The 26,745-nt window shown below is 48.9% G+C and overlaps 1 protein-coding gene across 1 annotated transcript in view; it reads right to left on the reverse strand.

Moving 5' to 3' along the window:
* The window catches only part of fnbp1b (formin binding protein 1b), a 311,579-nt gene extending 298,421 nt beyond the window's left edge, over positions 1-13,158 (reverse strand). The window contains exon 1 of the mRNA XM_072488655.1: positions 12,894-13,158. Within this exon, the coding sequence (XP_072344756.1) occupies positions 12,894-12,917 (24 nt within the window). The 5' untranslated portion in view covers positions 12,918-13,158. The remainder of the gene's footprint in view (positions 1-12,893) is intronic.
* Positions 13,159-26,745: the final 13,587 nt, after the last annotated feature.

Genomic DNA, 26,745 nt, shown 5'->3' on the forward strand with positions numbered 1-26,745 from the left:
CTTTGGACTGTGGGAAATGCTAAACAATTGCTGGAAACATTGAAGCTTGCATCCTTTGCACTGAGGAGCGTGAGAAAGGGAGTGACACCAGAGGAAAATAAGAGGATGTAAGGAGTTAAGGATTCAGTGGGGTCAAGGATGGATGGATGGATGGAAGTTTTTGTGGAATTAGTCAGCCGTGTAGATACTGGGACAAAACAAAATACTGCTGAAAGTTTGAAACTGCGGTTGTAAATTACCTGTGGGGTGAATTTTTTCAGGATAGACACCGTAAATGGAGTTAAGGGTGGGTGGGTAGCAATATAAATCAACAGTCGTAGATACCCAAAAAGAATAAAGAAGCCACAAGAAATTGTGTGGTCCATAAGACCAAGAGATATAGGAGCAGAATTAGGTCATTTGGTCCACTGAGTCTGCTCCACCATTCGATCGTGACGGATATGTTTCTCGTCCCCATTCTCCTGCCGGCAAAGGGGGACTGTAAAAGTGATATGAAAAGTTTCAGAAGTTCAGGAAGGTAACAAATTCAGAGCAGAAAGTGTAGTTGGAGCTGGCTTCGACAGTTAAATCACCAATGATGAGGAATCAACATGTAGAGGCCGAGGGAGGAGAGGAGAAAAAATATCTGAGGGGGGGCTTCAGGCATAGAACATAGAAAATACAGCACAGAACAGGCCCTTCGGCCCACGATGTTGTGCCGAACCTTTGTCCTAGATTAATCATAGATTATCATTGAATTTACAGTGCAGAAGGAGGCCATTCGGCCCCCTGAGTCTGCACCGGCTCTTGGCAAGAACACTCTACCCAAACTCAACCCCGCCACCCCACACCAAGGGCAATTTTGGACACTAAGGGCAATTTATCATGGCCAATCCACCTACCCTGCACATCTTTGGACTGTGGGAGGAAACCGGAGCACCCGGAGGAAACCCACGCAGACACGGGGAGGACGTGCAGACTCCGCACAGACAGTGACCCAAGCCGGAATCGAACCTGGGACCCTGGAGCTGTGAAGCAATTGTGCTATCCACAATGCTACCGTGCTGCCCTTAAGAACAAATAAATCTATACTATATAATTTTACCGTAATCCATGTACCTATCCAATAGCTGCTTGAAGGTCCCTAATGTTTCCGACTCAACTACTTCCACAGGCAGTGCATTCCATGCCCCCACTACTCTCTGGGTAAAGAACCTACCTCTGATATCCCTCCTATATCTTCCACCTTAAATTTATGTCCCCTTGTAATGGTTTGTTCCACCCGGGGAAAAAGTCTCTGACCGTCTACTCTATCTATTCCCCTGATCATCTTATAAACCTCTATCAAGTCGCCCCTCATCCTTCTCCGTTCTAATGAGAAAAGGCCTAGCACCCTCAACCTTTCCTCGTAAGACCTACTCTCCATTCCAGGTAACATCCTGGTAAGTCTTCTTTGCACCTTTTCCAAAGCTTCCACATCCTTCCTAAAATGAGGTGACCAGAACTGTACACAGTACTCCAAATGTGGCCTTACCAAAGTTTTGTACAGCTGCATCATCACCTCACGGCTCTTAAATTCAATCCCTCTGTTGATGAACGCGAGCACACCATAGGCCTTCTTCACAGCTCTATCCACTTGAGTGGCAACTTTCAAAGATGTATGAACATAGACCCCAAGATCTCACTGCTCCTCCACATTGCCAAGAACTCTACCGTTAACCCTGTATTCCGCATTCATATTTGTCCTTCCAAAATGGACAACCTCACACTTTTCAGGGTTAAACTCCATCTGCCACTTCTCAGCCCAGCTCTAGATTATGAGACACTTCTTGAATTTTAAAAGGAAGCTATGGGATGTGGAACAAGATTTGGTTCTTTTAAGGTGGATTAAATGCTAGGGTAGCAAGATAGCACAGTGGGTAGCAACTGTGCGCAATCTGCACATTCTCTCTGTGTCTGCGTGGGGTTTCTCCGGGTGCTCCGGTTTCCTCCCACAAGTCCCAAAAAGAAATGTTGTTAGGTGAATTGGACATTCTAAATTCTCCCTCCGTGTACCCGAACAGGCACCGGAATGTGGCGACTAGGGGCTTCTCATGGTAACTTCATTGTAGCGTTAATGTAAGCCTACTTGTGACAATAAAGATTATTATTATTAGGAGCGGCGGGAAAGAACAGGGTGCAACGTGGTAATAATGACCATATCACTGAAAGAACTGGGCAAGCATCACATTGGCCACAACAAATCTTCAGCACAGTTAAACTTTAAAAAGAATTTTGAACACCTTAATTTTAAAGCAGGGTAGGTTAAGGAAAATAACAATCATCTCGAGATAACAAATCCCTCATCCCTAGTATCATTCTGATAAATCTCCTTTGTACCCTTTTCATAATGCTTCAGGAAGTACGTGATGAAGCATGTACAGAATGAGGCACAATACTCTAGTTGAGGTTCAAACAATGATATATAAAGACTGACTATTACGCCCCGGCTAAACTACCAGATCCTTAGGAATTCTATATTTGAATTTCAAAAAGGTTCTTCGGTACCAATTTTCTTAAACAATAAAATCCACTTAAATATTCCTACATATACTTCTGGCGGTTTTACTATTCAGATAAATTTGATTATTCAGCTAGTTTTCTTTAAGACTGTGGCAACAGAGGTTGTGTATAAGTATCATGTTTCTGATGTAAAATTAACATTCAATTCTAATTGGAACAGCAATTTACCAGCTGCTCCTAAGAATAATAAATGAACATTTTAAAAAGTATCCATGAAAATTCCGGTCTCATTAACACATTTTCCATTATAGCAATGATAATGGAGAAAACATGCAACTACAAATTACTTTGCAATAGTTTTCTTAGCACATTAGGATGTTGTAAGCTTCCAATGCTTATGTACATTAAGTAATAAACTTTTGGCTTCCGGGTGCGGCGATGACCAGCTAGGTCGCACGTTTCGGCAGCTCCCGGTGGAACGGACTTTTGGGCTCTTGATAGGAGCCCCAACGGCAATTTTAACAGCAAAAAACACTGTGCTGTAATCCAGAAGGGAATCCCCCCTGGACACGGATGGAAAAAAAGAGGAAAGTGGCCGGATTGCGGTGGATCCTCTAGAGCAGCGGCCAGAAAGGCAGGCACAAAGCAAGATGGCGTCGGAAGGAGGCAGTTTAATATGGGGCCCTGACCAACAAGAGTTCCTGCGGCGTTGCGTTGAAGAACTCAAAAAGGAGATGAAGAAGGAGCTGTTGGCCCCGATATTACAAGTGATTGAGGGGCTAAAGGAGGAGCAAAAGACCCAGGAACAGGAGCTTCGGGTCGTGAAGGCAAAGGCTGCTGAGAATGAGGACGACATACAGGGCCTGTGGTGAAAACGGAGATGCACGAGGCACAACACAAAAGGTGTGTGGAAAGGCTGGAGGTGCTGGAGAATAATGCGAGGAGGAAGAATTTAAGGATTCTTGGTCTTCCCGAAGGTGTAGAAGGGGCGGACGTCGGGGCATATGTGAGCACGATGCTGCACTCGTTAATGGGATCGGAGGCCCCGACAGGTCCGCTGGAGGTGGAGGGAGCCTATCGAGTTATGGCGCGAAGACCAAGGGCTGGAGAAATTCCTCGAGCCACAGTGGTGAGATTTCTCCGATATAAGGACAGAGAGATGGTCCTCAGATGGGCGAAGAAAACTCGGAGCAGTAAATGGGAGAACGCGGTGATCCGCGTATATCAAGATTGGAGTGCGGAGGTGGCGAGAAGGAGGGCAAGCTTTAATTGGGCCAAGGCGGTGTTGCACAAACGGAAGATTAAATTTGGAATGCTGCAACCGGCAAGACTGTGGGTCACACATCAAGGGAAACACCACTACTTTGAAACGGCAGATGAGGCGTGGACATTTATTGTCGAGGAGAAACTGGAGTGAGCGGGCCATAAAAAGAACGTTTGGGACAAAGTGGGGGGGTGAATATGTGGGATGAAGGGGGGAAAAGAGGGAAGAGATGACTTCCCAAGTTGTTAATCCTGCGACCCTGTAACTTTTCTCCCTTCCCCATGTCGTGGGGATGGGGGGGGGGGGAGGGAGGATGAGGAGCTGAGGGCGCCGGCCATTGGGGGCGGGGCCAAAAGGGAAGCGCGGGCTTTGTTCCCTTGCTATGGTAATCACGGCGGGAACAGGGAAGCAGGAAGGAGGGGGCCTCGCAGTGTGAGCCGAGGTCACGGGGGGAAGCCGAGGTCGGCCAGAGTTTGCTGACTTCTGGGAGCAACATGGGGGGGTGCAATTACGCTAGTTTGGGATCTAGCAGGGGGGGGGGGGTTAACTGGGTTGCTGCTGCTGAGGAGAAGGGGGAGCTGGTATGGGGGGGGCGGTGGTCGGGGCGGGGGGGAGCCGCTTGGGGGAGATACGGCTACGTGGGAACCGGGTGAGGAGCTGGATTGAAAAAGGAAATGGCTAGTCGTCAAGGGGGAGGGGGTAAAGAGCCCCCCAACCCGGTTGATCACGTGGAATGTGAGAGGGCTGAACGGGCCGATTAAGAGGGCACGGGTACTCGCACACCTAAAGAAACTTAATGCAGATGTGGTTATGCTTCAGGAGACGCATCTGAAGCTGATAGACCAGGTCAGACTACGCAAAGGATGGGTGGGGCAGGTGTTTCATTCGGGGCTAGACGCAAAAAACAGGGGGGGTGGCCATACTAGTGGGGAAGCAGGTAATGTTTGAGGCAAAGACTATAGTGGCGGATAGTGGGGGCAGATACGTGATGGTGAGTGGCAAATTGCAAGGGGAGGCGGTGGTATTAGTGAACGTGTATGCCCCGAACTGGGATGATGCCAACTTTATGAGGCATATGTTAGGACGAATCCCGGACCTAGAAGTAAGGAAGTTGGTAATGGGTGGAGATTTTAATACGGTGCTGGACCCAGGGCTGGACAGATCGAGGTCCAGGACTGGAAGCAGGCCGGCTGCAGCTAGGGTGCTTAAGGACTTTATGGAGCAGATGGGAGGAGTAGACCCCTGGAGACTTAGTAGACCTAGGAGTAAGGAGTTTTCGTTTTTCTCCTATGTCCACAAAGTTTATTCACGAATAGATTTTTTTGTTTTGGGAAGGGCACTGATCCCAAAGGTGACGGGGACGGAGTACACGGCTATAGCCATTTCGGATCATGCTCCACATTGGGTGGACCTGGAGATAGGGGAAGAAAAACAACAGCGTCCACCCTGGAGAATGGACATGGGATTATTGGCAGATGAGGGGGTGTGTTTAAGGGTGAGGGGGTGTATTGAAAGGTACTTGGAACTCAATGATAATGGGGAGGTACAGGTGGGAGTGGTCTGGGAGGCGCTGAAGGCAGTGGTTAGAGGGGAGCTGATATCTATTAGGGCACATAAAGGAAAGCAGGAGGGTAGGGAAAGGGAGCGGTTGCTGAAAGAACTGCTGAGGGTGGACAGACAATATGCGGAGGCACCGGAGGAGGGACTGTACAGGGAAAGGCAAAGGCTACATGTAGAATTTGACTTGTTGACTACGGGTAATGCAGAGGCACAATGGAGGAAGGCACAGGGTGTACAGTACGAATACGGCGAGAAGGCGAGCAGGTTGCTGGCCCACCAACTGAGGAAAAGGGGAGCAGCGAGGGAGATAGGGGGGGTGAGAGATGAGGAGGGAGAGATGGAGCAGGGAGCGGAGAGAGTGAATGGAGTGTTCAAGGCATTTTACGAAAGATTATATGAAGCTCAGCCCCCGGATGGGAAGGAGAGAATGATGTGCTTTCTGGATCAGCTGGAATTTCCTAAGGTGGAGGAGCAGGAGAGGGTGGGACTGGGAGCACAGATTGAGACGGAGGAAGTGGTGAAAGGGATTGGGAGCATGCAGGCGAGGAAGGCCCCAGGACCAGACGGATTCTCAGTTGAATTCTATAGGAAATATATGGACTTGCTGGCCCCGCGACTGATGAGAACCTTTAATGAGGCAAGGGAAAGGGGGCAGCTGCCCCCGACTATGTCAGAGGCAACGATATCGCTCCTCCTAAAGAAGGAAAAAGACCCGCTACAATGCGGGTCCTACAGGCCCATTTCCCTCCTGAATGTGGACGATAAGATTCTGGCCAAGGTAATGGCAATGAGGATAGAGGATTGTGTCCCGGGGATGGTTCATGAGGACCAAACTGGGTTTGTGAAGGGGAGACAGCTGAATACAAATATACGTAGGCTGCTAGGGGTAATGATGATGCCCCCACCAGAGGGGGAAGCGGAGATAGTGGTGGCGATGGATGCCGAGAAAGCATTTGATAGAGTGGAGTGGGATTATTTGTGGGAGGTGCTGAGGAGATTTGGTTTTGGGGATGGGTATGTCAGGTGGGTACAGTTGCTGTATAGGGCCCCGATGGCGAGCGTGGTCACGAATGGACGGGGGTCTGACTATTTTCGGCTCCATAGAGGGACGAGGCAGGGATGTCCTCTGTCCCCGTTATTGTTTGCACTGGCGATTGAACCCCTGGCCATAGCATTGAGGGGTTCCAGGAAGTGGAGGGGAGTACTCAGGGGGGGGGGAGAAGAACACCGGGTATCTCTGTATGCGGATGATTTGTTGCTATGTGTGGCGGACCCGGCGGAGGGGATGCCAGAGTTAATGCGGATACTTGGGGAGTTTGGGGATTTTTCAGGGTATAAACTGAACATGAGGAAAAGTGAGTTGTTTGTGGTGCATCCAGGGGAGCAGAGCAGAGAGATAGAGGATTTACCGTTGAGGAAGGTAACAAGGGACTTCCGGTACTTGGGGATCCAGATAGCCAAGAATTGGGGCACATTACACAGGCTTAATTTAACGCGGTTGGTGGAACAGATGGAGGAGGACTTTAAGAGATGGGACATGGTGTCCCTGTCATTGGCAGGTAGGGTGCAGGCGGTTAAAATGGTGGTCCTCCCGAGATTCCTTTTTGAGTTTCAGTGCCTCCCGGTGGTGATCACGAAGGCTTTTTTCAAAAGAATCGAGAAGAGTATTATGAGTTTTGTGTGGGCTGGGAAGACCCCGAGAGTGAGAAGGGGATTCTTGCAGCGTATTAGGGATAGGGGGGGGCTGGCACTATCGAGCCTAAGTGAGTACTACTGGGCTGCCAATGTTTCAATGGTGTGTAAGTGGATGGGAGAAGGGGAGGGAGCGGCGTGGGAGAGATTGGAGAGGGCGTCCTGCAGGGGGACTAGCCTACAAGCAATGGTGACGGCACCGTTGCCGTTCTCACCAAAGAAATACACCACAAGCCCGGTGGTGGTGGCTACATTGAAAATTTGGGGGCAGTGGAGACGGCATAGGGGAAGGACGGGAGCTTCGGTGCGGTCCCCGATAAGAAACAATCATAGGTTTGTTCCGGGGAGAATGGATGGGGGATTTAGAGCATGGCAAAGAGCTGGGGTAGTAATCGAACGGACTCTCAGAGATGTTATTGTATATGTATAATATGTATAGGTATTTGTTATAGGTCATTGTATATTGGATTGTTGGATTGTATTTTTGGAGAGTATTTATTTTGGACAAGGCAGTTGCCATTCAGTTTTGTTTTTGTTTATATATTATTTATTTATTTGTTTAAAACTGGCCACTGCTATTTATATTGCTTTGGTGTTGTGTAAAAGAAACACTACGTACTGTTATGTTTGGCCAAAAATCTTGAATAAAATATATATATTTTTTAAAAAGTCATAAACTTTTGTTGAACATGAAATCTATGGATTCTGACAAGACTTTTAATAATTCATTAGTGACTTGAACTAATTTGCTTCTTGGAATTTGCATATAATATTCAGAATTAAAGGAGTTAAGATTGTTACCACAGCACATCATTCATACTAACTCCTTCCTGTAAGTCATGTCGAAAAAAGCACTCAGCGGATGTATATAGCATTTAACGTCCTTCACCTTTCTTAGAATTCAAGTCACCTCACAATCACTCTTCTGCATGTATATTTAGAAATATGGTTTGATAAATTTCACTAAGTGACTCTCAAGCTCCAAAAACTCACTTATTTGAGAGAGCTCCCTAAAAACATGAAAATTAGTTCCTCCAATAGTTGGTAAACTTGTACATAACCAAGTTAAGTAGAACAGATACATCAGTTTCTAGAGCTCAAACACAGTCTCCTTCCCTTCAGTTCTGACAGCAAAGAACTCGAAAAATTAACTCTGTTTCTCTCCTAATAGATGCTGGCAGACTTGCTGAGTTTTTCCTGCGCCCTCTCAAATTTCAAGCATGTTTGTCATCTAAAGCTGCAGTGATACAATGTATTCATTTTCACATTGCCAGATATGTCTAATAGATCATCCCAAATCTATGGCCCATGTGGATGTTAAAGCCTGCTTATGTTTTTGAGATATTTAGGTACAGTTTATGAAGATTAGGCATGGGTATCGTTGCAGCTATTGGATTAATAATCCAGAAGCCTGGGCCAATATTTTTGAGAACAGAAGTTCAAATACCACCATGGCAGCTTGAGAATTCAGTTCAAAAATCTGGCCTAATCTTCGGCAATAATTCCCTTTCCATTATGGTGCATTTTACATGGAAAACCACAAAACAAAATCCAATCTAATCCAACATATGCAGTGGACAAATAAAATCTTGTTTACACTGAAGAAAAATGTGCATTAAATAATTGTTTTAAGAATCAACCCACACTGCAACACTAAGCGGCAACGTGTAATAACAGCAAGCTAAGAGTCAATTACAGTCTCTTAAATATGTAAATAGTTATTTCACAGTATGTCAACTTGTATTTCACACTTTGTTAAAGTAAAACAGGCACTGGCTGCTACTTACAAAATAAACTTCAGATATTATTTTCCTTCATAGGTAATTGCTTCGCTTTGACTTCAAATTTCAACATTAATAGCACTTGAGTAATGCTTTCCTGCTCAGTTTAACTGAAGACTACTTTACCATTTCTGTCTGATATCCCAGAGATAAATTTAGCTTCTTTGAGTTAATCAAGTGCCAAGTTAACCTGACTAAAAACCCACCTGTTGCATTTTCAAATCGGTTTACAGATAAGGATTCTATTGTTATACTCCAGGTATCTATTAAAAAGTTACACAGTCTAGCAGCATACTTTTAAAATTCAAAGAATGATGGATACCTTACTTATTAAAACTAAGTGCTCAAGATTTGCTTAAGTTGATCGACACCTTTAAAATTGGTGAGTCGAATTGGTAAGTGCTTATGACAGATTGGCAAATGCAGGTAAATTTCTGGTTTAAAATCTAAAGTACCCTACATAAAATGGATTCTATTTTTAAATCTTTCAGAACTTTTATGGTGGACTGCAAATGCAAGTATTACATACATATAAACACCAAAATATATCATAAAATACTAACGGTCATAACATCATTGTGGATTCAACTGCAAGCTATTTCTTGATCAATTTGTCAGAATGCTGTTATAGACGGAATGCTGTTATAACCGTTAACTAATTTAATCATTGAAATCATCATTGTAGTCAGTCTTCTGAATGACAGATACAAAAGAATAAATTAATGGACAAAAGTTTACGAAGGCATTTAAAAAATATCACCAGGATTAACGTCAAGTCAAATGCATCATTCAGATGACTGTTCCAAACTACTTTTGCACTTATGGATCATGACATTATTTGCACCAGGTCAATTATAGCAACCCTGTCAATGATGTTGTAATGACCTCCACAAAATGCAAACTTTATTCTCAATAGTGACCTTCTCACTGGTTGTTGATAATGTTTCCAATTCAATTTTTCAGTTTTGCTTTCAACATCTTCCAGGAGGTAGACAGCAATTATCATTCATCTGCAACTATGTCCACTTTAAAGGTAAACAGGTACATGTGATGGAAAAAGGTCATAAACCAAGTGAATATCCAGAATGTAGATAGATATCTTTTAGGTAGTTTTACTTGCTCATGTTCAAAATCAGTCATCACTGGCCAGAATATTTACTGCTGTTGGAGCTGCTGATTTATGTGATAACTAACATTTAAATTCTCAAATAAATCACTTTAAATTCACTAGAATGTAATCTATCTTTACCACCAAAAAATAACAGGTGGCACTATTACACAAAGCCAAATTCTGATCTCCCACAAAGAATCAATGATACGACATCCCTCACTTCCCTACACATAGAAACATAGAAAATAGAAGCAGGTGGAGGCCATTCGGCCCTTCAAGCTTGCTCCGCCATTTATTATGATCATGGCAGATAATCAAGTTCAATACCCTGATCCCCTCTTCCCCCCATATCCCTTGATCCCTTTAGCCCCAAGAGCTATATCTAATTCCTTCTTGATTTTACACAACGTTTTGACTCAACTACTTCCAGTGGTAGCAAATGCCACAGATTCACCACTCCCTGGGTGAAGAAATTTCTCACCTCAGTACACCGCCAACAAACTCAATTTTCTTACAAATTAAGAGTAACTATTTCAATTCAACTGCTCAGTTTTTTTTTTAATTGAAACCAATCACATCCCAAACTTTTAGCACCAGCTTCATACGGTGCCCTCAGGTGACAAAACAAAAATACGCATTACGGGAAGGTCAACTTGGTTTTTTTTGGGGGGGGGGGGGGGGAGAAAGAGTTCTGATGAAGAAGATGGGGTGGAAGCTCTGATGAAGAAGATTGGGCGGGGGAGCTCAGATGAAGAAGATTGGGTGGGGGGTGGGGGGAGCTCAGATGAAGAAGATTGGGCAGGGGGAGCTCTGATGAAGGAAATGGGGACAGCTCTGATGAAAGAGATGGAGGGAGGAGTTCTGATGAAGGAGATGGTGGGAGCTCTGACGACAGAGGGAGCTCAGATGAAGGAGGGAGCTCTGATAATGGAGATGGGGTGGAAGCTCTGCTGAGGGAGATTAGGGGATGGAGCTCTGCTGAGGGAGATTAGTGGGGGGAGCTCTGATGAAGGAGATGGAGGGGGGAGTTCTGATGAAGGAGATGGAGGGGGGAGTTCTGATGAAGGAGATGGAGGGGGGAGTTCTGATGAAGGAGATGGAGGGGGGAGTTCTGATGAAGGAGATGGAGGGGGGAGTTCTGATGAAGGAGATGGAGGGGGGAGTTCTGATGAAGGAGATGGAGGGGGGAGTTCTGATGAAGGAGATGGAGGGGGGAGTTCTGTTGAAGGAGATGGAGGAGGGGACATCTGCTGAAGGTGATAGGGGAAGCTCTGATGAAGGAGATGGGGAAGAGCACTGATGAAGAAGATGGGGGGAATCTGATGAAGGAGATGGAGGGGAGCTCTGATGAAGGAGATGGGAGGAAGCTCTGGTGAAGGAAATGAGGAGGAGAGCTCTGATGAAGGAGATGGGGGGAGAGCTCTGATGAGGGAGATGGAGCGGGGAGCTCTGATGAGGGGGATGGAGGGGGAGCTCTGATGAGGGGGATGGAGGGGAGCTCTGATGAAGGAGATGGGAGGAAGCTCTGGTGAAAGAAATGAGGGGGAGCTCTGATGAAGGAGGTAGAACGGGGAGCTCTGCTGAAGGAAATGGAGCGGGGAGCTCTGATGCAGGAGATGGAGCGGGGAGCTTTGATGAAGGAGATGGGGGAGCTCTGGTGAAGGAAAGGGGGGAGCTCTGGTGAAGGAAAGGGGGGGAGCTCTGGTGAAGGAAAGGGGGGGAGCTCTGGTGAAGGAAAGGGGGGGAGCTCTGGTGAAGGAAAGGGGGGGAGCTCTGGTGAAGGAAAGGGGGGGAGCTCTGGTGAAGGAAAGGGGGGGAGCTCTGGTGAAGGAAAGGGGGGAGAGCTCTGGTGAAAGAAGGGGGGGGAGCTCTGGTGAAGGAAGGGGGGAGCTCTGGTGAAGGAAAGGGGGGGAGCTATGTTGAAGGAAAGGGGGGGAAGCTCTGATGAAGGACAGGGATCTCTGCTTTCCTCTGTAAAGAACATTTCCCCAGTGAATCTCTCTATGGGACTGGGGCTGTTTAGCACACTGGGCTAAATCGATGGCTTTGAAAGCAGACCAAGGCAGGCCAACAGCACAGTTCGATTCCCTGAACAGGCGCCGGAATGTGGCGACTAGGGGCTTTTCACAGTAACTTCATTTGAAGCATACTTGTGACAATAAGCGTCTTTCTTTCTATCTATTCCCCGGTCCCCTCTCTGGCTGAGTTCACCTCGATTCCACTCCTGGGGGCAGGGGGGGAAGTACATGTTTGTGGAAGCCCTTTCTGGAATAATCTTAATGCAAGGATGTGTGTGCATGTGCGAGAAAGAGATACAACAGAGCGAGCACTGCCATGCGTATGCAAGGCGTGAGAGGCAGCATTTCCCCTTCAGGCTCTCCCCACATTGCTATCATTGGGGAGATATGGGGGGGGGGGGGGGGTAAACACTGGAATAACTCGCAAACCGACTGAAATACCTTTGTCTGCCGCGGTCAGGTGCTTTTAAGAAAAATAAACACCATTTCCCTTAACCCCCCCTTCCCAACAAGGGGGGGTGGAAATGCAGAAACCAGCAGAGAGATGCTGCGAATGTCCAATTCGGCTCGATCTCTCTCCACCGCCCCCGGGCTCAGATCACCTCTCCCCTCCCATCAACGAGGGGGAAACACCAACAAAACGATGCCAACCACAATACGGAATAAAAAATAAAGCAGCATTAAATCAAAGGCGGGGGGGGGGGGGGGGGGGGCTCTGCAACAAAAATCAACGCATTAACGTCCTCATTCAGAAATATTAAAAATTATATTCGACAATTTCCCCCTCCCCTTACCAAAAAACGCAAGTAATTCTCGATTGGGTTAACATTTCAGGAGTGATCATTAGCCGGGCTGCAAACACATCAATCTCTCCCTTCACTGGTTTTTGAGGTGAAAGGGGCAAATTTAAATCCCGGCCGTTGAATAAGATTTTTTTTTTGCGGGGGGGGGGGGTTTGGATGAATTTCTGCCCGCTTCTCACTCACCCACAGCTCCGTTCCCCAACTCATGGTCAGCGGGCGATTCCAGAATTAAAACCAGAATAAAAAGCAGCCGAGGCGAAATCTCTCAGCGAACGGCAGGCGGCCGCCCAATGACACGCCAAAGAGACAGAGGGAAAAATTATATATCTATATATTTTAAGTGCCGATAATCCGGGGACGGTTCGATCTGTTTGGGTGAATCGGCTTTCGGGGTTTATTTCTCCTTCATGGTTTTCCAGCCGCCTCTTTCTCCCCGCCCGGCCCCCCACCTCCTCCTCCTCCCGCCAACCAGGCTCTGAGCCGCTGACAATGGGGCCAACGGCTGACAGCGCGCGAGCGCACTCCTGCAGGAAGGAGCGCGACACCGGGGAGGAGGAGCAGAGTAGGAGGGTGGAGGTGGAGGAGGTGATGGAGGAGGAGGGTGGAGATGATGGATGAGGGTGGTGGAGATGGAGGAGGGTGGAAGTGATGGAGGAGGGTGGAGGTGATGGGGGAGGGTGGAGGTGATGGGGGAGGGTGAGGGTGGAGGTGATGGAGGAGGAGGTGGAGGTGATGGAGGAGGAGGAGGGGAGGTGATGGAGGAGGAGGAGGGGGGGTGATGGAGGAGGGTGGAGGTGATGGAGATGGATGAGGGTGGTGGAGGAGAGGGTTGAGGGTGATGGAGGAGGAGAGTGGAGTGTTGGAGGGGGGTGGTGTAGGAGGTGGTGGTGGAGGAGATAGTGGAGAAGAGGAGGGTGATGGTGGTGGAGGAGGAGGGTGTGGAGGTAGAGAGTGATGGAGGAGGAGGTGGAGGGTGGTGGAAGTGGAGGGTGGTGGAAGAGGAGGTGGAGGGTGGTGGAGGAGGAGGTGGAGGGTGGTGGAGGAGGAGGTGGAGGGTGGTGGAGGAGGAGGTGGAGGGTGGTGGAAGTGGAGGTGGAGGGTGGTGGAAGAGGAGATGGAGGGTGGTGGAGGAGGAGGTGGAGGGTGGTGGAAGTGGAAATGGAGGGTGGTGGAAGTGGAGGTGGAGGGTGGTGGAAGAGGAGATGGAGGGTGGTGGAGAAGGAGATGGAGAGTGGTGGAGGGTGGTGGAGGTGGAGGGTGGTGGAGGAGGAGGTGGAGGGTGGTGGAGGAGGAGGTGGAGGGTGGTGGAAGAGGAGATGGAGGGTGGTGGAGATGGAGAGTGGTGGAGGTGGAGGGTGGTGGAGGAGGAGGTGGAGGGTGGTGGAGGTGGAGGAGGAGGTGGTGGAAGTGGAGATGGAGGGTGGTGGAAGGTGGTGGAAGAGGAGGTGGAGAGTGGTGGTGGGAGAAGTGATGTCCAATGCTGAAGGGCTGTGTGGAAATGTGGGAGTTTTGTCCCAGTGGGGGAAAAGTGTGTGCCAGTGAAGTGGGAGGGTGTACCCAATAGTTAATGGTTAACATGAGGGTGTAACGCAGTGTGGGAGGCTGGTGTATACTTGGGAGAGGATGTTCAAGGTGGTGTGTCCAATGGGGAAGGACAGGGGCCAGTGAGAAAAGGTGTGTCCCAGTGGGGAATTGAGTGTCCCAATGGGGAGAGTGGGGTATCCTGTGGGGAAATGGGTGTGTCCCATTGGTTAAGGGGTATGTCCCATTGGGTAAGCGGTGTGTCAAATTAGTTAAGGGGTGTGCCCCAGAGGGTAAAGGTTTTGGCCCAGTGGGTAAGCGGTGTGTCAAATTAGTGAAGGGGTGTGTCCCAGTGGGTAAGGGGTTTGGCCCAGTGGGTAAGGGGTTTGGCCCAGTGGGTAAGGGGTTTGGCCCAGTGGGTAAGGGATGTGTCCAGTGGATAAGGGGTGTATCCCAGTGGGTAAAGGGTTTGGCCCAGTGGGTAAGGAGTGTATCCCAGTGGGTAAGGGGTATGGCCCAGTGGATAAGGGGTGTATCCCAGTGGGTAAAAGGTTTGGCCCAGTGGGTAAGGAGTGTATCCCAGTGGGTAAGGGGTTTGGCCCAGTGGGTAAGGGGTGTATCCCAGTGGGTAAAGGGTTTGGCCCAGTGGGTAAGGGGTGTATCCCAGTGGGTAAAGGGTTTGGCCCAGTGGGTAAGGGGTGTATCCCAGTGGGTAAAGGGTTTGGCCCAGTGGGTAAGGAGTGTATCCCAGTGGGTAAGGGGTATGGCCCAGTGGGTAAGGGGTGTGTCCAGTGGATAAGGGGTGTATCCCAGTGAGTAAAGGGTTTGGCCCAGTGGGTAAGGGGTGTGTCCAGTGGATAAGGGGTGTATCCCAGTGGGTAAAGGGTTTGGCCCAGTGGGTAAGGGGTGTGTCCAGTGGATAAGGGGTGTATCCCAGTGGGTAAAGGGTTTGGCCCAGTGGGTAAGGGGTGTATCCCAGTGGGTAAGGGGTTTGGCCCAGTGGGTAAGGGGTGTATCCCAGTGGGTAAAGGGTTTGGCCCAGTGGGTAAGGGGTGTATCCCAGTGGGTAAAGGGTTTGGCCCAGTGGGTAAGGGGTGTATCCCAGTGGGTAAGGGGTTTGACCCAGTGGGTAAGGGGTGTGTCCAGTGGGTAAGGGGTGTGTCCAGTGGGTAAGGGGTTTGACCCAGTGGGTAAGGGATGAGTCCAGTGGGTAAGGGGTGTGTCCAGTGGGTAAGGGGTGTGTCCAGTGGATAAGGGGTGTATCCCAGTGGGTAAAGGGTTTGGCCCAGTGGGTAAGGGGTGTATCCCAGTGGGTAAGGGGTTTGGCCCAGTGGGTAAGGGGTGTGTCCAGTGGGTAAGGGGTGTGTCCAGTGGATAAGGGGTGTATCCCAGTGGGTAAGGGGTTTGGCCCAGTGGGTAAGGGGTGTATCCCAGTGGGTAAAGGGTTTGGCCCAGTGGGTAAGGGGTGTATCCCAGTGGGTAAAGGGTTTGGCCCAGTGGGTAAGGGATGAGTCCAGTGAGTAAGGGGTTTGACCCAGTGGGTAAGGGGTGTGTCCAGTGGGTAAGGGGTGTGTCCAGTGGGTAAGGGGTTTGACCCAGTGGGTAAGGGATGAGTCCAGTGGGTAAGGGGTGTGTCCAGTGGGTAAGGGGTGTGTCCAGTGGGTAAGGGGTTTGACCCAGTGGGTAAGGGATGAGTCCAGTGGGTAAGGGGTGTGTCCAGTGGGTAAGGGGTGTGTCCAGTGGGTAAGGGGTTTGACCCAGTGGGTAAGGGGTGTGTCCAGTGGGTAAGGGGTGTGTCCAGTGGGTAAGGGGTTTGACCCAGTGGGTAAGGGATGTGTCCAGTGGGTAAGGGGTGTGTCCAGTGGGTAAGGGATGTGTCCAGTGGGTAAGGGGTGTGTCCAGTGGGTAAGGGATGTGTCCAGTGGGTAAGGGGTTTGACCCATTGTGTTTATGTGTCTCCCAAGAGGTATGGGGTGTATCCCATCAGTTAAACGGCGTGCCCTATTGGGGTTAAGGGGTGTGCGCCATTGGTTAAAGGGCATGCTCCATTGGATAAACTGTGTCCCGGTGGGTGAGGGGCGGATCCCGGTGGGTGAGGGGCGGGTCCCAGTGAGTAAGAGGCGTGTCCCGGTGGGTAAGGGGTGTGTCTGTTTTAATAGGCTGGGCCTGTGACACAATCTGCGCAGGATGTGGGTGTCAATCAGCGAGTTCGGGCAGGCTCACATCGAGAGGGCGAGAGGTTAAAAAAAGAGGGCGGGGTCTGAGTAACGGCCCGCGCGAGGGAGTGGGCGGGGTCTGAGTAACGGTCCGCGCGAGGGAGTGGGCGGGGTCTGAGTAACGGTCCGCGCGCCTTGATGCGCAGTGGCTACTGCGCATGGACATAATTCCCTGAGTAACGGACTGCTCGCTGATTTGGCGGCAGGGATGGGGTGGGGCCGGAGGGAAGAGGGTGGGGAAGGGGCGGGGTGGGGAAGGTGCTGGGATGGGCGGAGCTTAAGGGCGAAAACTCATGGTTCAATCGCGCATGAGCAATGTTAAAGAAGGGTGCGTGCTGAGGGCTGCCTTTGGGCGGGGCCGGCGCTGGAGGGGCGGGACGGTGGTGGGCGGGGCCGGTGTTTATTTGACCTACCACTAATCTCGAAGCGTGAAGTGGAAAGGGCTCGATGCGCACTCTGAAGTGCGCGCTTGACGGAGGCGGGAATCCGGGTCTCAACAGCGACTCCCGCCGGCCGGAGGGGAAGTGCAGCTGGAGCCAGTGAGGACCAAGAGGGTTTCTGCAGCAGCCTGATGCACACACAGGAGCGGCTTGTGCTGATTCTGGCGGTGACTGGGGCTCTCAAACGCAACATTTTGTTTTAACATTCACGGCACCACATCTATCAACATTGTAAGCCTTAGGCTGTGTTGTGTACCATAATCAAGATGCACTACAGCAAGATTCCTTCAACAGCACCTTCCAAACCCATCACCTCTGCTGTCTAGAAATACAAGAGTGACAGATACATGGGAACGCTGCCATGTATCGCCCCATCCCTTATCGCCCTAGAGAAGAGTGTAAGCCTTCTTGAACTGCTGCAGTCTGTGCAATGTAGGTACATCCACAGTGGTGTCAGGGAGGGAGTTGCAGGATTTTGCACTGGCGACAGAAGGAACACCCAAGGAAGGATGGTGTGTAAGTTGGAAGGGAAGTTGCAGGTGGTGGTGTTCCCATGCATACTGAAGAATAATGGGCGGGTTACCCCAGAGTAAGTAACCTTGCTCCTTTACCAAACTGTTGCATATTGGGCAGCACGGTAGCATTGTGGATAGCACAATTGCTTCACAGCTCCAGGGTCCCAGGTTCGATTCCAGCTTGGGTCACTGCCTGTGCGAAGTCTGCATATCCTCCTCGTGTGTGCGTGGGTTTCCTCCGGGTGCTCCGGTTTCCTCCCACAGTCCAAAGATGTGCAGGTTAGGTGGATTGGGGGACATGCAGCCTTTATCGCTGGCGGGCAGGATGCAAGCAATTAAGATGATGGTCCTCCCGAGGTTCTTATTTGTATTTCAATGTCTCCCTATATTAATCACCCGGAACTTTTTGAATAAAATAGACAGGAGCATCACGAGCTTTGTGTGGGCAGGGAAAGTTCCGAGAGTAAGGAGGGGGTTCCTTCAGCGTAGTAGGGATAGAGGAGGACTGGCACTACCGACCCTGGGCGATTACTATTGGGCTGCCAATGTGGCAATGATACGTAAATGGATGATGGAGGGTGAGGGAGCGGCGTGGAAAAGACTGGAGAGAAAGTCCTGTAAAGGGACGAGTTTAGAGGCGCTGGTGACGGCACCGCTACCGTTCTCACCTAAAAAGTATACCACAAACCCGGTGGTGGCGGCAACACTGAACAAATGGGGACAGTGGAGGCGACAGAGAGGGGTGCGGGGAGCCCTGGTGGGGTCCCCTATCAGGAACAACCATAGGTTCGCCCCAGGAAGAATGGATGGAGGATTTCAGAGCTGGTACCAGTTGGGAATTAGGAAGGTGGGAGATTTAGTCATAGATGGGACTTTTGCGAGCTTGGGAGCATTGGAGGAAAAGTATAAGTTACCCCGGGGAAATTTCTTGAGATATATGCAGGTGAGGGCGTTTACTAGACAACAGGTGAGGGAATTTCCGTTGCTCCCGACACAGGGGATACAGGACAGGGTGCTTTCAGGGGTGTGGGCCGGAGAGGGCAAGGTGTCAGAGATTTACAGAGAGATGAGGGAAGAGGGGGAGGAGTCGGGGGGAGAACTAAAGGGAAAGTGGGAAGAAGAATTAGGGGAGGAGATAGAAGAGGGTATGTGGGCTGATGCCCTAAGCAGAGTAAACTCCTCTTCCTCATGCGCCAGGCTTAGCCTGATTCAATTTAAGGTGCTACATAGAGCACACATAACGGGGGCAAGATTGAGCAGGTTCTTTGGAGTGGAGAACACATGTGGGAGGTGTGGCGGGAGCCCGGCAAACCACGCACATATGTTTTGGGCGTGCCCGGCACTGGAAGGATATTGGAAGGGAGTGACGGGAGTGATCTCGCAGGTGGTGAATGCCCGGGTCTAACCAAGCTGGGGGTTAGCTCTATTTGGAGTTGCGGAAGAGCCGGGGGTGCAGGAGGCGAAAGAGGCCGATGTTGTGGCCTTTGCGTCCCTAGTAGCCCGGCGCAGGATCCTACTTATGTGGAAGGAGGCGAAACCCCCCGGACTGGAGGCCTGGGTAAACGATATGGCGGGGTTTATTAAACTGAAGCAGATAAAGTTTGCCCTGAGAGGATCGGCTCAAGGGTTCACCAGGCGGTGGCAGCCATTTCTCGACTACCTAGGGGAACGTTAGAGGGAAGACAGATGACCAGCAGCAGCAACCCAGGGGGGAGGGGGGGGTTTAGTTTAGTATAGGTCAATAGATAATGGGGTTTTGTTACTTGTGTACTGTTAAAAATGTCTAGTTTGTTACTGTTCCGTTTGTTTTGTAAGAGGGAAAAATGTTGTTTAGAAAACATTTTCAATAAAATATTTTTTTTTAAAAAAAGGTTAGGTGGATTGGCCATGATAAATTGTCCTTAGTGTCCAAAATTGCCCTTAGTGTTGGGTGGAGTTACTGGGTTATGGGGATAGGGTGTAGAGGTGTTGACCTTGGGTAGGGTGCTCTTCAAGAGCCGGTGCAGACTCGATGGGCCGAATTGCCTCCTTCTGCACTGTAAATTCTATGATAATCTATGATAAGACCAATGTCGTATAATTCTAAACGTTTTACAGGGCCATATTTGTATGCATGTGGGTGTATCTTTACTTTCTCACTTCATCAGCTCCTCGTTCAGTTTTATGTGGGTTAACTGCTGATTAGGAGCTGACAGTATCATGAGATTTCACTCCATTGATATCATGATTTGAGTGAGTGTAATGTGAGTGTTACTTATTCAGAATGTTAGAGGGTGACTACTGCCAGTCTGCTTCTAAGGTTTAAAAACTGAAACGGCACCAAAGAGGTGACTTGGGACACCAGTAAATGTACTGTACCAAGCTAGATATACGCCCTCTAAACATTAAGATCATGGAGTATTTCAGGTGTATGCACCTATCTAGGGAAAAACTGCTTTATACTCTAACTTATTCAGGTTTAACCCTAACTGACAACCGCCTGCTCAATTGAAGTCAAAGATATGGTGAAATGACATTTTTCTTTCAAGAGGGAATAGTGGAGATCAAGTACCAGAGAACTCAAAGAATGTGAGAAATTAATGGAATTTATCATGTTTCTCAACACTTTGTGTAGAAGTATATCAGTTTAGTTGGAATCAAGCCTTGGCTCAGTTGGCTAGACAGCTGGATCGTAATATAGAGCGAGGCCCACAGCACGGGTTCAATCCCCGTACCGGCTGAGGTTATTCATAAAGGCCCCATCTTCTCAACCTTGCCCCTCGCCTGAGGTGTGGTGATCCTCAGGTTAAATCACCACCAGTCAGCTCTCCCCACTCAAAGAGGAAAGCAGCCTATGGTCACCTGGGACTGTGGCGACTTGATTGCACAAAAACAGAGCAACTGGTTAATGCTGGTATTAATGCTCCTTCCACCCGTATTCAAATCCTACCAGCATCTATTTACTCCTGCATGTGCTTATCTAATTCTCGCAGTTATGTGTTCTCCTATTCTTTCCAATCTCTGCGTATAGACCTTGGCCCTGACTTGTCAATTTCAGTTCCTGTCTTATATTTATGACCTCTAGCTGTGGTCTCTCTTGCAATTGGAGAGCTCTCTTCAGCTCCCATCCTATCAAACTTTATCATAAAGATCAACCCTCAGGTCACCCCTCGGCCTTCTCTTTTCTGGAGAAAGGAACTCCAGCCTGTTCAGTTGTCCCCAATAGTTAATCTCGGGGCATCCGTGTAAACATGTTTTTTTTACATTTACTGAAGACGCAAGTCTGTGCACAGTGCCGCGTGTGCCCTTTGTCCCTTGATTACTGATATCATTGGTTTGTTCCTATCCTCTGATTCAGTCCTTAAACCTTTTAAAATGATTGTCAGCATTTTCTGCTGAAACATGGAAAAATAGGAGCAGGAGGAGGCCGTTTGGCCCTTTGATACTGCTCCGACATTCATTGTGATCATGTCTGATCATCCAATGCAATAGCTTTTCCCCCATATCCTTTGATTCCTTTAACCTCAAGAGCTATATCTAACCCCTTCTTGAAAACATATAATATTTTGGCCTCAACTACTTTCTGTGGTAGCAAATCTCACAGGCCCAGCACGCTGGGTAAAGAAATTTCTCCTCGCCAAGTCCTAAGTGGTTTACTCTATATCCTTAGTCTGTGACCCCTGGTTCTGGACTCTCCCACCATCAGGCACATCCTTTCTGCATCTACACTGTCTCGTCATGTTCGAATTTTATAAATTTCTATGAGATCCCTCCCTCATTCTTTGGAACTCCAGCGAATATAATCCTAACCGACTCACATACATCAGTCCTGCCATCCCAGCAATCAGTCTGGTAAACCGTCACTGCACTCCCTCTGTAGCAAGAACATCCTTCCTCAGGTAAGGAGACCAAACCTTCACACAATATTCCAGGTGTGGTCTCACCAAGGCTCTGTACAATTCCAGCAAGACATCCCTGCTCCTGTACTCAAATCTTCTTGCTATGAAGGCCAGCATACCATTTGCCTTCTTTACCATCTGCTGCACCTGCATGCTCATCTTCAGCGATTGCTGTATGAGGACACCCAGATCTCATTGCACATTCGCCTCTCTCAACTTCTAGCCATTCAGATAACCTGCCTTCCTGTTTTTGCTGTCAAAGTGGATAACCTTACATTTATACACATTAGACTGTATCTGCCATGCATTTGCCCATTCACTCAGCTTGTCCAAATCGCACTGAAGCTTCTCTGCACCCTCCTCACAGCTCACCCTCCCACCCACCCAGCTCTGTGTCATCTGCAAATTTGGAGATATTACATTTGCTTCCCTCATCTAAACCCTTGATATATATATTGTGACTAGCTGGGGTCCTAGCATTGATCCCTGCGACAACCCGCTAGTCACTGCCCGCCATTCAGAAAAAGACCCGTTTATTCCTGCTCTTTGTTTCCTGTCAGCAACCAGTTTTCTATCTATCTCAATATATTACCCCTAATCCCATGTGCTTTAATTTTACACCCTAATTTCTTCTGTGGTGCTTTGTTAAAGCCTTCTGAAAGTCCAAATAAACCACATCCACTGTATCCCCCTTGTCAACTCTACAAATTACATCTTTGAAGAATTCCAGTAGATTTGTCAAGCATGATTTCCTTTTTGCAAATCCTTGCTGACTTTGTCTGATCCTGTCACTCTTTTCCAAGTGCTCTGCCAGTAAGTATTTTATAATGGGACCCTAGCATTTTCCCCACTATCAACGTCAGGCTGACTGGTCCATAATTCCCGGTTTTCTCTCTGCCTCCATTTTTTAATAGTAGGGCTACATTAGCTACCCTCTCACCTATAGAAACTGTTCCAGAGTCTATGACCACCAATGCATCCGCTATTTCCTGGCCACGCCCCAAAGTACTTTGTATTCTCAGTTAATTTTTGCCAATTGCTCCATCTCTGGTCTTTTCTTTCACTAATTCTGTCGCACCTCATTTGCAATTTTCTGCTTTGGGATTTGTTATCGATGTCAGTCTGGGCCCAAATCCAGCACCAGAACCTGAAGGCCTGTGTCTGTGCCAGCTCTTAGGCAGAGTGATCCAATTGGTCTCATACCCCTCCACTTTCCCGTAAGTCCTGCATTTCTTCATCCATTAAATTATTTATCCTGTTGCCTTCCAAACCTATTATTGAATCAGATTTCCACTGCCCTTTCTGCATTCTGGATCACGGCAACTCATTGTGCAAAACAAAACTCTCCTCATCTTCCCTCTGGAAGATTTGTCAATCATCTTAAATCTGGGTCCTCTTGCTTGAGGCACTTCTTCCAGAAACGGGATTTTCTGGCCCTGGCGTGACTGGTTCCCCCACAGCTGCTGCAGCAGACCAGTCGAACGTTCATCGGCTTCAGAGGAACCAGGAAAACCGCCTGGTGGGAGGGGCTGGAAAATTTCACCTAGTTTCTCTTTCACTCAAACCAGTTATAACTTTGAAGACCTCTACCAAATCTCCCTTTAACCTTCTTTGCTCTAAGAACCACCCAGTTTTGTCAGCTTTATGTAAATAAAGAAAGATTTCGAAGGAAAGACCGGTTCAAAGTTTTCAAAGCAGTAGAATCAGTAATACTGGCAGCAGTATACTGAAATTACATTTTAAGGTATACATAAGAACAAAGAAATAGGAACAACAGTCGGCCATTTAACCCTTTGATGCACAATCAATTACACTCAAGACAAAGTGATTCCATAACTGAAGGCTTTAATCTGCTAGAACTCTTCCCCAGCAGCTTCGATACAGAAAGTGAAGGCTGCTGGGATGGCACCGGTTCTTATACTCCGCCTCTCAGGGCGGAGCTATGTACAACAGCCATTGGTAGACTCCTGGGTCTAACCAATGGTCATCGACCTCTTAGGTACCGCAATACCTGGTACTACCACATTCATCCTCTGTTAAAAATGAGCCCGGCGGGGGTGGTGGCCAGCGTTAATAGTCGCCTTTCGCATGGTATGACCAGGTATGGAGGTACCGTGATGTCAGGGGTATTTACAAAGTGTTCATAGTGCAGCAATCAGTCGATCGGGTGGCCTGGTCGTCCTTCTGGAGCGTCTGGGCCTCGGCGGTGATTCTGATGTGGGTCCCGGCGGTTGTGTCTCCGGGAGCGTGATATCGTCCTCCCTGGCAGCTTCGTCACCCCGAGGCAGCGCTGTTGGGGCAAAAGGTTGACAGGGTGGGGAAGCGCCTGTAGGGGGCGTTGGTGTGTGGTCGGGCCTAGGCAGGAGCGGCGGGAGTACTGACCCTCCAGTTTGGTGCTGTGGGGAGGGTGGGGGTGGGGGGCAATGGTTCGGGTGCGCGTGGGGCTACGGCGGGCACCAGGTCCCGAAAGGAGACTGTGTCCTGCCGGCCGTCAGGGAACGCTACGTAGGCGTCCTGGGGGATGGCGTGCAGCAGGTGGACCTTCTCGACCAACGGGTCTGACTTGTGCGCTCACACATGTTTCCGAAGCAGGATGGGTCCGGGTGTCGCTAGCCAGGTTGGGAGCCAGGTCCCAGAGGAGGACTTCCTGGGGAAAACAAGGAGACGTTCGTGAGGTGTCTGATTTGTGGTTGTACAGAGCAGCGACCGGATGGCGTGGAGGGCCACCGGGAGGACTTCCTGCCAACGGGAGACTGGGAGATTCCTGGACCGTAGCGAGTGACCCCCAGGTGGCAGAGGTCCTCGTGGAGGGATCGGAGGCGGTCCACTTGTGCGGTGGCACATGTGCCGCGGGACAGGGCATCAGGAGGCTCGCTTAGCTTCCCCGGACGGTACAAGATCTCGTAATTGAAGGTGGAGAGTTCTATCCTCCACCGCAAGATCTTGTCGTTCTTAATCTTGCCCCGCTGTGCATTATCGAACATGAAGGCAACCAACCTTGGTCCGTGAGGAGAGTGAATCTCCTGCCGGCCAGATAATGCCTCCAGTGTCGCACAGCTTCTACTATGGCCTGGTCCTCCTTTTCGACCGAGGAGTGGCGAATTTCTGAAGCATGGAGAGTGCGGGAGAAGAAAGCCACAGGCCTGCCCGCTTGATTTAGGGTGGACGCCAGAGCTACGTCGGACGCATTACTCTCGACTTGGAAGGGGAGGGACTCGTCGATGGCGCGCATCGTGGCCTTCTCGGCGTCAACATGGCCTCCGGAGCAGCGATTCTGACTCCTACAGGGGGCCAGCAAGCAATGTCTGCTTTGATGCGGCTGAAGGCCTGGCGGGCCTCCGTCGACAGGGGGAAGGTTGTGGACTGGATCAGGGGTCGGGCTTTGCGTAATTGGGGACCCACTGTGCATAATAGCCATCAACCATCAGAGAAGATTACACCGAGTCAAGGGCTCAAGTGCCAAAAGGCTGAGAAGCGATATTCGGACTAATATTTAACCCTCAATAAAACAGACTAATACTCAACAAATGTCACACAGCCATTAACTCAACAAGTGATAACTGTTACTCAACTGGCCTTGGAGTTCGTATGTTCTCCCCGTCTCTGTGTGGGTTTCCTCCAGGTGCTCTGGGTTCCTCCCACAGTTCAAAGATGTGCGGGTTACGTGGATTGGCCATGCTAAATTGCCCCCTAGTTTCCAGGGATGTGCAGGTTAGATTATGGGGTTAAAGGGACATGACAGGATGGACATGAGTACAGTGCTCTTTCAAAATGTCGGTGAAGACTCGATAGGTCGAATGGCCTCCTGCACTGTAGGGATTCTATGAATCAAACTCAAAGGTGATCCTCAGCAGAACAGCAGCCCACGTTCTTCACGAAGGATGCTTTACTGGTCATCGAGTCCTTGACTCGGTGTAATCTTCTCTGATGGTTGGTCCCATAGTTTTTATTGATGAAGCTTCAAATCCCTGCTGCTTAATACAATTTCTTCCAGCTTTTCAAAAGGTTTGATGGTGTCAGTTTAATGACCCTCTGGCTGCTGAGGTTGTGTTTTGCAGTTCCAGTAAAGAAGATCCATTTCTTCAGACAGATCCCCGCAAACACTGATGTTTGATCAAACCACAGCAACTGTTTTATGGCCTACTATTCTTCACACTTGTTTATCTCTCATCCTGCCTCTGCCTTTTACCCCAAACCTTGTTCTTCTGGTTCCTTGAGCTGATAACGACCTCCTTTACCTCCTGCTGTCCTGCATCTTTTGTGGAAACTGCATTTCCTGAAAGTCTCCAGAAAACCTCTGTGATTTCCTTAGTATCTTTGTTACTTGGCCACATTTCCCATCAGACTACAGTGTCTCTTGTAACTTGGCCACATTTCCCTGTAGGCTTAGGACCAGGGCAACACATTTTCCTGCACGATCCCTGTATCCCTTTAACACGTAGAAATCTATCAATCTCAGTCTTGAACAAACTCAACAACTGAGCCTACACCTCCCTCTATGGCAGAAAATTCCAACCATTCTATAGGCTCTGAGTGAAGAAATTCCTCCAGATTTCAATCCTAAATGGCTTTTCCCTTATTCTGAGACAGTGTCCTCTGTTTAGATGCCCCAGCAAGGGGAAACATCCCTCCAGCATCTACCCTGTTGCGCCCTGTAAGAACTTTGTATGTTTCAATGAAATTACATTGCATTATTCTAAACCCCAGAGAATAAAGACCCAGTCTATTTCATGTTTCCACAGAGGTCAATCCCTCATTCCGGAATTTATTTAGCAAACATTCATTACAATCCCAAGTATTTCTTTCCTTTGGTAAGGAGACCAAAAATGTTTGCACTTACCCCAAGTGCAGTCTCACCAAGGCTCTATGCAATTGCGGTAAGACAGCTTTACTTTGATACTCAAATCCTCTTGCCTTAATTGCTTGCTGTGCCTGCATGTTAGATTTCAGTGATTCATGATCGAGGACACCCAAGTCCCTTTGGAGTTCAACTCTTGCCTGCTCTCATCATTTAAGAAACACTCTTTATTTCTGTTTTGCTACCAAAGTGGAGAATCATATATTTCTCCACATTATATTCCATCTGCCAAATTCTTGCCCAGTTGGGCCTCTCCAAATCCCATTGAAACATCTTTGCAAGCTCCTCACAGTTCCACTTAGTTTTGTGTCATCTGCAAACATGGAAATGTTACAATTAATCCGCACATTCAAATCATTGATACGGATTGTGAATAGCTGTGGCCTAAACACTGATCCTTGTCGTACCCCATTAGTCACAGCCTGCCAACCTCATAATGACAAATGTGAGGCCACCTCCAAGGTGAAGAAAGCAGACATAAACCCCCTGCAAAAGGAAGTATGGAGAGACATTTCAAAGGAAACCTACAGTCATCAAAATGCAACACTGTCCTCCCCGTGTCTGCTTGAGTCTGACCCCCACAACTCAAAGATGTGCAGGTTAGGTG

Source organism: Scyliorhinus torazame, chromosome 22 (genome assembly GCF_047496885.1).
Source record: "Scyliorhinus torazame isolate Kashiwa2021f chromosome 22, sScyTor2.1, whole genome shotgun sequence".
In the NCBI taxonomy this organism is placed as follows: domain Eukaryota; kingdom Metazoa; phylum Chordata; class Chondrichthyes; order Carcharhiniformes; family Scyliorhinidae; genus Scyliorhinus; species Scyliorhinus torazame.